Source organism: Mytilus californianus, unplaced genomic scaffold (assembly GCF_021869535.1).
Source record: "Mytilus californianus isolate M0D057914Y unplaced genomic scaffold, xbMytCali1.0.p SCAF_26, whole genome shotgun sequence".
NCBI lineage: Eukaryota > Metazoa > Mollusca > Bivalvia > Mytilida > Mytilidae > Mytilus > Mytilus californianus.
This window is the reverse complement of record NW_026262675.1, coordinates 2,380,994-2,397,766: the sequence shown is the minus strand read 5'-3', so window position 1 is coordinate 2,397,766 and position 16,773 is coordinate 2,380,994. Positions and strand designations below refer to the sequence as shown.

The 16,773-nt window shown below is 33.1% G+C and overlaps 1 protein-coding gene across 7 annotated transcripts in view; it reads right to left on the bottom strand.

The window, feature by feature from the left end:
* Positions 1 to 14,217, bottom strand: part of LOC127732674 (ral GTPase-activating protein subunit alpha-1-like) — an 88,198-nt gene extending 73,981 nt beyond the window's left edge. For all 7 annotated transcript variants that reach the window (XM_052241838.1, XM_052241839.1, XM_052241841.1 and 4 more), the window contains exons 1-6: positions 14,014 to 14,217; positions 3,755 to 3,865; positions 3,204 to 3,253; positions 2,150 to 2,207; positions 1,907 to 1,950; positions 19 to 172 (exon numbers count right to left, since the gene is read on the bottom strand). In XM_052241838.1, coding sequence (XP_052097798.1) covers positions 19 to 172; positions 1,907 to 1,950; positions 2,150 to 2,207; positions 3,204 to 3,253; positions 3,755 to 3,865; positions 14,014 to 14,140 — 544 coding nt within the window. In that variant the 5' untranslated portion in view covers positions 14,141 to 14,217. The remainder of the gene's footprint in view (positions 1 to 18; positions 173 to 1,906; positions 1,951 to 2,149; positions 2,208 to 3,203; positions 3,254 to 3,754; positions 3,866 to 14,013) is intronic.
* Between the last annotated feature and the right edge of the window lie 2,556 nt (positions 14,218 to 16,773).

Sequence of the window (16,773 nt, the reverse complement as noted above, 5' to 3'; positions counted from 1 at the left end):
TCAATTAAGTTCTCTTACTGTCTGCAGTTGATTTACTCTGGAGGGCTGTTTGATCTATACCATCACCCAAACCAGGAACCAGTTGTAGAAAAATATCATGACATTCCTCTGAAGCACTCTCCTGTAATATCTGGTACCAAATAATGAACAATCGCATTCCTTCTTTTCTTGTCTAAAATTAAAAACAAAGACTCCTTAAAATAACACATAACAGTGAGCATCTGATGATATTGGTACTAATAATCAACTTTGGCAATAACTTTGCTTTGCCTAAGTGAAAAGTAGGATAAACTGTTATTTATCAAGTGTAACTAGAGATGTGCAATAGCAATTGGTCTTCTGATATTCTGACTACACAGATCCTTGTCCATTTAATCCTTCAAATGGTTATCATATTCAAAAGTTTGGTAACTTTTTTTACAGATTAATTAGCTTCTCAATGACAGTGATTTATTTATAATTCATATGCAAATTATGTAATATATTTGATTTGTATAAAGATGTATCCGTTATGTTATCTTTTGTTTAAATTAATGTAAACAATGCAGGAAATATATGTTTAATGAAATATCGAATTGTAAAAAAATTACTAGAAATGAACATATATATTGTGAAAAAAATTCGTAAGGGTTACGTGGAACCCAGTGTCTCGCCTACTTTTGCTGTTAATGGCAGGCTCAACAAAAATGAGGAAAAAAATTAATAAAAATATTCCTCTCTATACTATCTTTTGATTGTAAGTAGCTTCTGTCCAAGTTTGGTAAAAATCCAGGATAGTTTATGAATCTAATAAATGTTTTAAAAACTTAAATTGCAGACTGTATGTAATGTTAACTTGAAGAAAAACTAAGTCCATTTATAAGTAAAATACGGAAAAAATGGAACAAAATTTTAACAAAATTTCCTTCTAGATACTAGCTTTTAATCATAAACAAGCTTCTGTCCAAGTTTGGTACAAATCCAGGATAGTTTAAGAAAGTTGTTAAAACTTTAAAAACTTTAACCACAGAGTGAATGTAATGTTAACTGGCAGAAAAACTAAGTCCATTTATAAGTAAAATACGGAAAAAATGGAATTTTTTTTTACAAAATTTACTTCTGGATATTATCTTATGATCATAAACAAGCTTCTTTTCAAGTTTGGTAGAAATCCAGGATATTTTAAGAAAGTTATCAAAATTTCAAAAACTTTAACCACAGAGTGAATATTTGTTGACGCCGCCGCAGACTCCGACGGAATGTAGGATCGCTAGTCTCGCTTTTTCGACAAAAACGAGTAGGACTTTTAATTTTCCGGTTATTATTAATTATTACTTTAAGATTTAACTTATTCTGAAGAGTCGCTTCATGCAATTGATTGCGGTAACATTTATACTGGAGCATAACTGATCATTTCCTTTTGCTGAAGCCAAGAAAACTTTGATGAAAATTTTCCTTGTACAATGAAGTGTTGAAAAATTTCAAACTATCGGCAAACAGGAAGTGGATACACAGCAGATGTAAATATTGCTTACTCCCTACTACTCAACATTATCGAGCTGCAGGCAAATATTAAATAATACCCTTCCATAGGAGCAGAGAAATCTTTGACGAAAATTTTCATTGTACAATAAGTGTTGTAAAATTTAAAACTTTTGACAAACAGGAAGTTGAACATTTCAGATGTAAAAATTGCTTAATCTCTACAACTCAACCTTACAAAGCTGTAGACCAAATATTTAAAACATTCCCTTTCATAGAAATCAAGAAAACTTTGATGAAAGATTTCTTACGAATGGACAGCTGACAGAGTTGATGGGTTACTAACCCTACTTCTGCCTTAAGCACAGGTAAAAATACAACCATAATTTTGACAGTGTTTTGTGTATTAATAAGTAATTATTTTTTCAAATAAACTTATATTTACCTTTATACCATTTCCAGGATGAAGAAGTTTCTTCATTATTCGACCTATAAAAATAAAATAATATCTAAATTATTCCAAAGCCTGTAATCACTTACCTGCCAGTATTGTGTATTAAGTGTATGTGTATTTCTCGTTGCATTAAATGAAATTTATGGTCTGCAAAAGTGATCTATATATTTGAATAAATCCATTGAAAAAAATTATGAAAATTGTACAGATGACTTCCCATGCAGATGAACTCACCAATACTGTGAAACATCCATCTTCTTTGAACTAACTCTGGTAACAACAACAGTATTTTCTGAAAAAATAAAATTGTAAATCTATAAGATATGTTATATGGATGTGCTTACAGTGAAATTCAAAGCAGTCTTAATTTTTATTTCAAATGTTTCAAATATTTTATTTAATAGATAACAGTTTTCTAATTTACATTTACAAATACTAACTTTCACTAATTTATTTGAAAGTCGAGCTGGTATTGAACAAGAAGCTTATGCTTACGTAGTTTTGTTTGATTTCTTAATTTTCTCACTGGTTTTGCATGTTATTAGGGTGTATGATAACTCTGTTTAATTACCTGATTCACATATTTACTTATTGTGCATAATATTTATAGGACATTTGAATGTTTTACGCTCCTTGGTATCTTAATAAAGCCCTTTTGTTTTCTACGGTTCTTTCAATGGTCAGTCTATTAAACAGGGTTCTAACTAAGGTGAGTATAGGACTCATGAAAATCTGTCTGGACTCATCATTTTCTAAAATGGTGAGTCCAAAGATACATCAAGATTGTAAAATGTTGTATCAAACATGTCAGATGAGCACATATGTCATCATTTGATAACAATAGTTTCAAAATAATATAAATTTGGTGTAATTCCCATGCCCTATTTTGTCATGGGGACTGAATTAATAAATTATATAGCAACAAAATTCCATCTTCTCAGTGTTGAACTCGCCATGGCCAAAAATGACAAGTCCCTAAACTCGCCTTCAAAAATCCTTAGTTAGAACCCGGATTGAAGAAAAGGAATGAGAACTTATTTTTTTCTCCTCTACAACAAAAAAGTTTTATATAAGAGAACAAAATTGTTTGATCTATTCAGATTAAAGTAAAATAACTCTTAAACATTAGTTACCGGTAGCATAAATTTCTCTTCAACAGAGATTTTCAAACTTTTTTGTAAGATCTAATAAATGAAATTTAGATCCACATCTTGGTTTCTTCTGTGTATAAGAGAAGTACAATGTGTGTCTATTACTATTTTCTATGACCTTTGGGTTTAAACAATACCTCAAATACATTAAGAATTCCTTCCAATTCTTCTCTGTGTGCTTTATTGGCTGCAAGGAGAGAATAGTGTTTGTATAAATTGTGCTTCCACTCTTGTAAAAAAAAATTATTACTATTATTTCTATTATACAGTTAGTAGAGTTAATTTTTTCTCCATATATCTACATTGACTATATTCCATTAAAGCCTAAATTTTCTCATTTATGTATTTTATTGACTGTTGTTGTTTTTTTTTTAATGAAAACAATAAAATTAGATAAACTACCATTCATGTACATATTAACTGTATTCATATGCCAATTACTTGTCTATATTTACATGTGTTGTATGATCATTCCCACACACATTTCTATAAATATAATACTACTTAAGATATAGTATATATATGATGTTTTCGTAATTGTTGGTCAATCTTTTAGCCCAGGCCAGTCATTATTTTTCTGAAAGAGGCCTCACAAATCATAAAACAAACTGATTTTCAGACTTATAAGTCAAAAAGTTTTTGTGAAGACTGCTACTGCAACCCAATCATATCTGTATGTTTATCTTACCTCTCTGCTTTAAATCTGCTTCTACTGTAGCAAAATTGTCATTAAATATGTAATATATGTGGGAGTAATTGGATTCAAAGAATGCTTTAGCCTCAATAACTTCATAATTATCTACAAAATAAAATAAAAATACATGTATATTATATAATGAATACATTGGGTTTCTTTCTGATAAAAAGTAAGATGTCAGCCTAATGTATTTAATTTAGTTGAATAGGGACAGAAATTTTGCCTTTCAACAGGCTACCTATTGACCCCTCAGGGATGTTACAAGGGATCTTTAACTTGCAGAGAGAGTGGCACACTTCCTAAACGGGGCATCAGAATGAACAACCCCATTATGACCAAATGTTGCTGCATAATTAATATTTCCATTTTGATTTAATTTTTTTTCCTAGATTCTTTCCTGTTCACTTAACTTCACCACCAATTCTAAAGTCATATTTTGTTATCCATATGCAATAGCTTCTAACTGCATAATATTATTTGTTAAAATAAGCTTTTGAAAATTATCTTAATCACTGGGCAAAAGCAGCATGATGACTGTCTTACAATGTAGTCAATAAACCAGTAAAAATTAGGCCATCATAAAAAAAATGTAGATTCTCCCCACCCCACCCCTATCCAGATTCTTAGAGTAGACAAGGCAGGCATTTTTTTTTTATTTCAGTATATTTTGTTTTTATTTATTTGTGTGTATGCTTTTTATGCAAATGATACTGTCCTTTGTTGTTTTTTATGCAATATTATACACTGATAGTGTAAATGTATTTTCAACCAATTTCTGCATTTAATGGTTTCATAAATTGCACTCATATGAGTTGCACATAAATGTATTATATCTTATCACTATTAGCACATTCAACAGTAGTTTCTTTGTACGTACTATTTAGTTCTAAATCATCCTCTGCTTCAAGTGGTCAATCTGATGTGTTTATATATTTATGTAACAACCTCTGTAATACTATTTTGGTTTTTCAAGTCTTATATAATGTTTACCATGTACTGACAGAATGTAAAGAAACCTGTTTTTATTAACACTTCTATGTAACATAGAAGCAAGGTGAGTGGTGTTCTATTTCAATGATTATTATGGCAAAAAAAAATGATTATGTAATTCTGGCCATAAAAAAGAATAGGTTGGTTTGCCCTAACCAGACCGATCCATAAAAAAGCACCCAAGTCAAAATCATTTTTTATTCTAAATTTGCAATGTTTTTTTTTTTAGGATTTTTTTCGTATCCATATCCATCTTGAGTTTGTTGCATAGAATAACCTGATCCGGTCTGACGGCGCTTTATCACAGGACAATTTGTGTTATGTATAAAAGCCTCCAATTGATACAGATGAAAATCAACATGTTACCCTCTCGTTTGGATTAAAATCAAAACTTGTAATTTCCAACAAAATCTATCGTTTTGAAAACACAATAAAATGCTTCGCTGAGCGCAGCCTGATACGACCGCAGAGGTCAAACCCTGAACAGTTTGGGCAAATTTGGACACAATATTCAATTTTGAAAAAAAAATATGAATCCCTTAAAAAAATTAGAAAAAAAAATCCCCCCCCCAACTTTTTGACACCCCCCTTGGAGCAATAACCCCAAAACTCAATCCCAGCCTTTCCTTTGTAGTATGGAACATTGTAGTACAATTTCAGAGAGATCCATACACTTACACACAAGTTATTGTCTGGAATTGTCTGGAAACTAGAGAAATGCTTGTTTTTGGCCCTTTTTTGGCCCCTAAATCCTACATGTTTGGGGCAATTAACCCCAAACTCAATCACAGCCTTCCCTTTGTTATATGGAACCTTGTGGTACAATGTCAGAGAGATCCATACACTTACACACAAGTTATTGTCTGGAAACTAGAAAAATGCTTGTTTTTGGCCCTTAATTCCTAAACTGTTGGCCCCATAACCCCTAAAATGAATCAAAAACCTTCAACTTGTGGTATTAAACATTGTGGCACAATTTCAGAGCAATCGAAATACTTATACACAAGTTATTATCCTGAAACTAGAAAAATGCTTGTTTAAGGTCCCTTTTGGGCCCCTAATTCCTAAACGGTTGAGACCATTATCCCCAAAATCAATCCCAACCTTCCTTTTGTGGTATCGAACCTTCTTAAAAAATTTCATAGAGATCTATTCACCTTAACTAAAGTTATTGTCCGGAAACCAATGTGTCTTCGGACGATGACGCAGACGACGACATCATACCATTATACGATCCCAAAAGTTTTTTTGCGGTCATATAAAAACATGGAAAGAGGTGTTTGATTAAGTGTGTGATGACGATTTTATGCTGCGGAAAACTGATGAAATTTGTGTGACTGTCTCTGACCGATCAGGACACTCGTTTGAGCCCGATTTTGAGGAACCAATCCAAGTGTTCAGGAATTTGATTTGGCATTAAAATTTGCTGCATTTGTTGTAAATAGATACAGTTTAAAACCAGTTATGGCATGATACGGGTTATGTTCTTCTCATATATTTTGGGGCCTCGGTGGCTGAGTGGTCTAAGTAGTTACTACTGTAATCACTAGCAAGTCAACACTGAGGTTGTGAGTTCGAACCCCGCTCGTGCAGGTGCACTCGACTCCAATCTTAATTGACTAGGATTGTCAGTTTTCCTATCGAAGTTCGGTGGTATTCTCTAGACACTCCGGCTTGCTCCACCAATAAAAACTGGCCGCTACGAAATAGCCCAAAAGCAGTGCTTAAAAGTGGCGTTAAAACACCAAAAATCAATCTCATATATTTTAAGATGGTATGATAGTTTTTGATACTAAACCCCTTACGGGAGGGATTGTACTTGATTTTCATATGATGAAGACATACTCTTTTAATCAGTTTAATTGAGGCCTGGAGCTGGCATGTCAGTAACTGCTAGTAGTCCTTTATTTGTTAATTTATGTATCATTGCCATTTTGTTTAGTTTCTTTTGTTACCTATTCAGACATCGGACTCAGACTTTTTTAAACTGAGTTTTACTGTGCATATTGCTGTGTGTTTGTTTTTTCTACATTGGCAAAAGGTATAGGGGGAGGGTTGAGATCTCACAAAACATGTTTAACCCTGCCTTATTTTTGTGCCTGTTCCAAGTCAGGAGCCTCTGGCCTTTGTTAGCAGGTTAGTCTTGTACGTTTTTTTTAATTATAGGTCATTTATATGTTTTAGAGTTAAGTGTGAAGTCCATTTTCACTGAACTAGTTCACAATTTTATTTTTGTGCCAGCTGAGGACCACCTCTAGGTGGGGGATTTTGTTGCTGCGTTGAAGACCCATTGGTGGCCTTTGGCTCTTGTCTGTTCTTTGGTCGGGTTGTTGTCTCTTTGACATATTCCCCATTTCCATTCTCAATTTTACGTATATATGTGTCTGACAATTTATACAAAATTCTATAATAGTCTTAAGCTTTCATTGTAAAAGTTGTTAAAAGGTAAAATAATTTTGACCCTTATTTTTCTCTTAAAGTATAAAAAAAAAAAAAAAATCCCTACCTACCTACCCACACCTGAGACTGGTGGGTAGGGTTTGGGCAAACAGAAATATTTTTAAGTCTGGCCTCAGAAGCCCTTTCACCTTTCCTGTGTTAGAATAGTGTATTCTAACGCAAAATGATAGCCCTGGCAATGTTGCCCTCAATCCTTCATCCATGAGACCTAATCATTTGTATATTTATATACATGTATAAGGTGTGTGTTATAATTGCAGATTCATTAACATGAAGAGCACTAAAATTTTGAGAAATACCAGTAATTTCTAATTGCCAAACCAATATCTGTGGGTCAGGATTTTTTCCCTGAAATCTGGTAAACAATAAAATGCTCCGCTGGGCGCAGCTTGATACGACCGCAGAGGTCGAACCCTGAACAGTTGGGGCAAGTATGGACACAACATTCAAGCTTGATACAGCACTGAATTTGGATTGTGATTAAATATTTGACACAGCATAGGTTTCTGACACAGAATGAATGTGGTCTAAGAACTAAAAAATTTTTAATTTACCTATTCAAACCATATCATTATTATTTGCTTTTATATATAAATCAGAAATAACCAACTTAAAATGGAAAATTTTAAAGAAAAAAAGGGAAAAAAAAATCCCCCCCCCCAAATTTTTTGAACCCCCAAACTCAATCCCAGCCTTCCCTTTGTGTCATGGTACCTTGCAGTACAATTTCAGAGAGATCCATACACTTGAACACAAGTAATTGTCTGGAAACTAGAAAAATGCTTGTTTTTTGGCCCCTTTTTTGGCCTCAAATTCCTAAATGTTTAGGGCAATTACCCCCCAACTCAAACCCTGCTTTCCCTTTGTGATATGGAACCTTGTAGTACAATTTCATAAGATCCATGCACTTACACACAAGTTATTGTCCAGAAACTAGAAAAATGCTTGTTTTTTGCCCCTTTTTTACCCCTAATTCCTAAAATTTTGAGGCAATTACCCCCAAAATCAATCCCAGCCTTCCCTTTGAGGTATGGTACCTTGCAGTACAATTTCAGAGAGATCCATACACTTGAACACAAGTTATTCTCCGGAAACTAGAAAAATGCTTATTTTTGGCCCCTTATTCCTAAACGTTTTGGGCAATTACCCCCAAACTCAATTCCAGCTTTCCTTTTGTGATATGGAACCTTGTAGTACAATTTCATAAAGATCCATACACTAACACACAAGTCATTGTCCAGAAACTAGAAAAATGCTTGTTTTTTGCCCTTTTTTGGCCCCTAATTCCTAAAATTACGAGGCAATTACCCCAAAAATCAATCTCAGCCTTCCCTTTGTGGTATGGTACCTTGCAGGACAATTTCAGAGAGATCCATACACTTGAACACAAGTTATTCTACGGAAACTAGAAAAATGCTTATTTTTGGTCTCTTATTCCTTAACGTTTTTGGCAATTACCCCCAAACTTAATTCCAGCTTTCCCTTTGTGATATGGAACCTTGTAGTACAATTTCAGAAAGATCCATACACTAACACACAAGTTATTGTCATGAAACTAGAAAAATGCTTGTTTTTGCCCCCTAATTCCTAAAATTTTGAGGCAATTAGGCCTAAAATAAAATATTGTTTGTTTCCCCAATCCCGACCGACCCTGCAAAAATGGTCCTACTCATAAAATTTTATTGTCAAAACTTAGTCAAATATTATTTTATTCATTTCTGATTTTCAGGCTTGCCGGATCATCCGATAATGTTCAAGCTTTTTGGAAAAATAAAATTATTTCCCTACCTACCTACCCACACCTGCTTGGCAGGGTCGGGATTGGGGAAACAAACAATATATTAATTTAGGCCTTACCCCCAAAATCAATCCCAGCATTCCCTTTGTGATATTGAACCTTGTGGTACAATGTCAGAGATATCCATACACTAACACACAAGTTATGTCTGGAAGTTACATAAATGCTTGTTTTTGGCCTCTTTTTGGCCCCTAATTCCTTAACTGTTGGTACCATAACCCCCAAAATCAATCCCAACCTTCCTTTTGTGGTATTGAACCTTATGGTAAAATTTCATAGAGATCCATTCACTTAAACTAAAGTTAGAGTGCTAAAACCAATGTGTCTTCGGACGACGACGCCGGAAACGACAATGACGCCAACGTCATATTTTTTTGCGGTCGTATAAAAAGTGGTAGATTCATACCCTTTAATTCCAAGTTTATAAAAATTTATATTACTAGATCTCGTGTTAAAAGATGTTTCATTTCTAACAAAATTAGTATGTGAATAATTTGGGCATGTATTGGTAAAAATATTGAAGACATGATTGAGTCTGGGTAACATGAATGACTGAATAACACTTTTAAATTTAGTGTGTACATCCAACATGGCGACCATTATGATTTCCTTGGTCGCCATGTTGGATGTACAGTACGGGTAGAGACTTATTACTATAAATAACGGACTGGGACATGTCGGAAATGAATAATCCGACTTTTTTATGGTGGGCAGAATGGTCATTAATCGACAGATCCAGGTGTGAACGGTAATATAATTGTCCTTTCATCTCAATCCGTGCTACTAGATTATAATGCTTCACTGATTTCAGAATCAGGTTACATGTACCTGTGATTTAAACCTCTCAGTCACTGTATTGATTAGTTCTACATCGTATTTGACATAAAATATTTTTACAGGTGAAGTACTGGAGACAACTTTGTTTTAATAAAAATAGCCTATTTTTTAATTATGGCTTTTTATATTTCAAATGCTGTTTATATTCCTCAAAATATTATTTTCTATGTTCCCTTGTTTTTTTTTGTTATCATGGTTATGTATCTTTTTCGTATTTGTTGGCATACAGTTTTTAAAATATTTTCTTTTTTATTTCTGGAAGGTTATTTTTGTTTTTCTGATTTATTTTCCACGTAAACCCATTGATTAGAAGAATGATGTGCAAAGTGCTGCTGCATAAGTTTTAGTTTGACAACACTACATTTGTATTTAATTTTCAGTCTGCGTTGGGTCAGTTCTGAAATAAAAATAATTACAGTGAGCAATACTTGTATACTAGTAGTTTGGTGATTCTTTATAATTGTGAATTTACTTTTTACTGTAAACAAATATTGTCCGAAAGTTGGTGATATATAACTAAAGTAGTACGCAAATAATAACACTAGAAGAAGATAACGATTCTTCTCAGGAATTAGGTTTATTTTGATATTTCTGTGTTTGTTAAATATGCATGAAATAATTGCCACTGACATGAATGGACATTAAACTAGAAGCATTCAATCGTTTGATGACCAGTTAATTAAATATTTACTATGATTTGTAGTCTAAAGAAATGCAATTACTCCTATTTAAATAATTCTATGGTGCTGCATTGACTCTTAATTGCATAATATTAATTTACGCACAATGCATGTTAACTTGTATGTTGTATTTTTGACACCAATCTAAAAAAAATATTTGCCGTGAAAAGACAATTCCATGATACACATATTAGTGATCAACAGCATGTGGTTGAACTTTGAACTTGACTTCACTCACAATACAATGTTGAATGCTAAAAATAGCTGGGATTAATTTTGTCAAATGCACGTGATTTTCATATGGCGGGAAATATCGTAACAGTTAACACAGGTGACCTTACTGACCGACCGTGGGAAAATCTATTCATGATTTAATTTGATACGTAATGATTGGCAGTATTGTGTGTTAGTTTTGAGGCTCTTGATCGAGATCCATTAATAATTGATTTACCAGAATAGAAAATTTAATCCTTGTAATTATAAACAAAACAAGCTTTAGTCTTCTTCAACTATTTTATTTATTATATTTATCAGTCAACACCCAGATTCCTATTTAAATAATTTATTTGGATACCTCCTTTAAAGTTTGGGAATTATACAATTTAAACTGCCGACATCGATTTACAAAATCTTACTGACTGCACGAGCTTTAGAGAATCAGTGATCATGAAGGACGTGCGCCTTGCGCCAATTGCGCTTATCGACCAGAAATGGCGCATAGAGTGACAAATGTAAGCGCCCGCGTGGCGCATGATATTTTTCACTTCGTTTTGAAACGTTGAGATATCGTCAAATGGATTTCCGATCGTATTTCGTGCCGCCATGTGTGAGTACACAACTCCAATGATAGGAGCACGTATATATTTTTGGGACGTCTCGGGTGTTTTCCTATGGTAATAATAGCAACATGCGGTATGACTGATTACCCCAAAAACGTAATTAACTATCATTCATGATATAATTTTTTATAAACAACTTTAAATTTGTGAAAATTGGCTAGTACAGTCGAGAATTCTTCTTTAATTATAATCTTTTAAGTAAGCTTGCTATTATTTCGATTGAAAAATCCAAAAGCCTTTTTATGAATAGCATAGTATTTGTCTCCATAAAAGGGGCTTTACTGTCCTTGTCAATTTTTTTGTTCTTTGACTCGTTTTGACATTAAACATGCCTTCAGCAAATTGTTGTCGTGTCTTATCAATTAACATTGCTCTCTACTGTTATTCTTGTCATCGTGATGAAGTAATAATAATACAAGTGCAGAGGAAATGCCAGAAACGTCCTCTAATACGGAACGTCTGGAATAAGTATGGTATCGACGAAGACCCAAATTTAATGGAAAAAAAAACATGAACATGAACAAGGGAACAGTACCAGTTTTAACATTGTAAATAAAGGTTATCGTAAATATTGCCCGGTTTGGAAGAAGTTATTGTATATTCATTGAAATTGAAATAACAAAATCACAGGAACAATTTCCATGATATTAATTAGAATCATACTTGTAAGTACAGTGAAATATACACTTTTTTAAATTTTTTTTATTGTTAACGAATGGCCCACTCATTTGACAACATGGCCCATTGAATTTATTTTTGGGGGGCCCTGGGCCCATAGAGAAAAAATCCTTCCAGATCACTGGAGAATGGCTAAAAATACGACGCAAAAGTAAAGACGGCTGATCATGAATAGTGTAAAACTTTGATCTTCGTGTATTGATTGACACAATTCGTAAAATATGTTTATAAAAAACACGATTTTCATTAAAATTTCAAACATGGAAAAAGAAAGGCAATATCTTTGTTATAATACAACGAGTGTCAACAAATCTGTTATTTCCATTATATGTAAATTTATTAACAAACAAAATTTAAAATAATGCTGGGTCATAGAATATTGACGTGCATATGAAAAGTTTTTTATATATAAAAACTAGGAATCGAAAGATGATCACGGCGTTATAAATATTGTAAAAAAAACAATTGTTTCAAAGAGATTAACGGGAAATATATGTCAAAATAGAAAGCACGGATGATCTGGCTGACCAAATTGTTTTACTTGCGAGAAATGATTGACATGTATGAATAGACGTAGAGACTACGACGGGGAACGTGGTATCGAAAGGAAAATAACAGTTTATTCACAATGCCTATATTCAATTTGTTTATATACTTTATAAATATGATATGTTGGCCTTATACTTAAAATTGTGTTTCTATTAATAACATAAAGGAACAGGACGTTAAAAGGGGGAAATATTGTAACCATCAACGAAAACTCATATAATTTATGGGATTGATGTATCAACATTTTGATTAAAACTTCGATTGAAAACAGTCCTGGTTGTTATAATTTTGAATAAAATGAAATATTTACGGTTTACAAATACAAATAGTTTAATGGCACAAACACAATTATTACAATTGGCAACACATTTTTACAGTACATTGTTAAAAATCGTCTTTCTTTCATTTTCAAGTTAAAAAAAAGTTGATCCCATATTCATATTAAATTATTTTTATTGTAATTTTTTCTTTGAATACAAAACAATATTTTACAATTTATTATCTATCCTCCATAAATACTAAAATATCTGTACAGGTAAAATTTAATTCTAATCAAGCTGGTACAGATTGATTTACGATCTTCCACTCGGATATTGTACAGGTTAATATCACAGCAGGTGTTAATTACACTGAGACAACTGTCCGACCAGTCTGACATCTAGACGGATTCAGACATCCATAATAATAAGTCTCTACCCGTACTGTACACACTATATTTAAAATAATCTTTATGAACTTACCTGCTTTCTGTAAATCATTTTTAAGTTATAAAATACATTAATAATATACTATTATTTATTAATCAATGTTTAAAAGTTACCAATATGTGCTAATATTAAAATTTCAAGTGTTATTCGGTCATTACAAGTGTTATTCTGATAATAACAGTGTTATTCGGTCAATCAAGGTACCGATTGAGTCTCAGTTGTTTGACTCTATTACCATAACCAATATCTAAAAAACCTACTTTTTCAATATTCATGTACATGTATGACACAAATTTTCTAGAATGTAATTGTAGAATAAATCTAGCAATCTTATTTTGTGCCATTTGGGCTAAACACTTCATTCTCTTATAGTCTTAAACAAACTGCTCTTAAGATATAGAACACAAAATATTTGCAGTTCATTTGGGCATTGACATGGAAAGTAGTGGTAACTTCAAGTCAGTGCATATATACATTTGTGGCTAACCGGGTTGCATCATGATTCATGCTGGATGAGGCTGGGAACTGTCACTGAGGAAATTGGCACAATAGTTCCAATCTTTCCAAAATCAGAAAACTTCAGTGTAACAATTGAACAAATATCCCTGAAGTAATTCAATAAAGATCATCTCCATTACATTTTATAAATAATTTTGTACAGGAGAAGCCGGATAACAATCACGGATTCAAGGGTTTAATATTATTTCCGCACCTATCACAAGCCGAAGGTGTTTCAGCCTGGTAATACTGTCTTTCTTGTGATCAGAAACTTTCTGTGCTGATTTTTTAATATCCCCATGAGTTGTTTTGGTTCTGAACATAGCCAAAGCCGCAGACATTAATCTGAAAGCATCAAAATGCTACATTTTTTGTAAGAAATCAGTATTTCGTCTGCAATCCTCTGACAAATGGCGATCGGGCGATGCGCAGAAGCAAATGTGTGTTCCGTTTCCGTAAACGGGTTTCTCTAATTACCAATTTTATCACCATTTCGATTTGAGCCAAAATGACCGAAATTAGCTAGCGGACAGGTATAATGAACTTTAAATTTGTTTTTTAAATCTTTATCTTCGAAACTCATGGAACAATTTTAATCAGGTTATGACACTAAATAAGAATGTTCTGGTCTGGTAAGTTAATAGATTTGATAAAAAGTAAAATAACAAAAAATACCGAACTTCAATGATCTTCAAAGAAAATTCAAAACGGATAGTCCTTATCAAATGGCAAAATCAAAAACTCAAACACATCAAACGAATGGAAAATAGCTGTCATATTCCTGACTTGGTACAGGCATTTCCTTATGTAGAAAATATTGGAATAAACCTGGTTTTATAGCTAGCTAAACCTCTCACTTGTATGACAGACGTACTACGGGGCAACATAAATTTCGGCAAGTTGCAACTAATAAAGACTTCTATAAATATTCTTTATATCCAAACACCATCGCTGACTGGAATTCACTACCGGCAGCATTAGGTATGTCTGAAACCCTGGAATCCCGGTTCAAACATTTGAAGGATCCACACCAACTTATTAAACCACAACTTGAAGGCCAGTGTACATAATGTATATATGTTATCAATAGACTATTTTATTTTATTGTTTATAGTAATTTTAATTAAGTCCATATGTACATAGCACACAAGTTTCGGGAAGTTTTACACTCCTCAGACATAGGAGTCTACTCCCGTATTCGGAAAAAGAAGATGACAGTCGCATACAATTCCATTATACCGACAACAATATGTGAGCAAAACAATTTATAATTAAGTTTTTAATCTTAAAGAGTATCTTTTAGTATCGTTGTCGAACTTATGATAAAGAAATAAGCACTCAGTTACAGCACTGTTTTAACCATACATTTCACGGTTGCAAAACAGAACAAATCAATAATGTGACATATATTTTATAGATGTAATATAGATGTAAATAAGATACAGAATAAGTACAATATATTGTTATGTCCAGCGATGCAGCTCGGGTTCCGTGACATCATCATCATTATCATTGAAGTTAACTTACGTAACTTCTTGTAGGTAGAAATAATGAAATAATCGAATAAAAAAAGTTGTTAGAGTCGGTTGATCAACAGCAGAAGCCATATAATGTCAGTGCCTGTATTATAGTTTTCCTATTGTCTAATGCAGATAAAAAACTTCCCCTTTCTATAACATCTTAGACTATTGTAAACTTATAATCAGTTTTAGGAGCATGCATTCGCGGCAGTCACATGTTTTTGGCCAATATATTAATTTATCGGAGTTAAAAAAGAGGGACGAAAGATACCAGAGGGACAGTCAAACTCATAGATCGAAAACAAACTGACAACGCCATGGCCAAAAATAAAAAGACAAACAGACAAATAATACTACAGATGACACAACATAGAAAACTAAAGACTAAGCAACACGAACCCCACCAAAAATTGGGGGTGATCTCAGGTGCTCCGGAAGGGTAAGCAGATCCTGCTCCATATGTGGCACCCGTCGTGTTGCTTATGTTATTACAAATCCGGTAAATAGTCTAATTGGTAGGTCACATTCGTGAAAAGGGAAGGGTATTGTAGTTACGACATAAGGAACATATCCGATATCATCTGTGAAACGGTTATTCCATAACGGTCAACCAACTCGTAAAATTTACGAAGGGATGATTTCAACTTCACCATTTGGAACTCTTGGTTTAATAGCTTCCTTGTGCGCAGCAATCCTCTATCAAGGAAATCATGATAGGAAATACAAGCCCGGGAATACCGTATCAATTGGGAGATATATACTCCGTATGCAGGCGCTGCTGGAATGCTGCTACATAGAAATGGAAAGTTCACAATTGGGAAGCTGAAATCATCTCTCTTGTCGTAAAGTTTTGTTTTCGACCGACCCTCATTGTCAATTTCTAGATGTAATTCAAGATATGAGGCAGACTTAACTGTATCTGTAGTATCCCTTATCTCTAGTTCGATGGGATAGATTCGTTCAACATAGTCACCAAATTTTAATATTATTTAGTGAGAGAACATCATCTATATAGCGGAACGTAAAGTTAAAAGACATTGCTAACTTCTTATCTTTCTTCCTAAGAAGTTCCTGTATGAAGTCAGTCTCATAATATTAAAGAAACAAGTCGGCAATAAATTGTAACAGTTGTGCTCTAATTTTATACTGATAAGATATCGGTTTTGTTTGATGAATTAGATCATGTAATTGAAGCCAACCTTATTTATTGAAAATTTTAATACTTCATTTGCTATACGGTTCTGGTGACTTATAGTTGCTAACTTTGTACGTCCTTTGGTCTCTGGTTGAAAGTTATTTTTTTTATATAAGTGACATATACACTGCTGACTGCTGTATTCAAATAAATGATAAGTTGTCCTCTTTAAGAAACCGTTTTCCATAGGGCCATCAAACTCCTGTTGAATGACGGATTTTAATTTACGTTATACGATTATGCATTATTTTCAACGAAA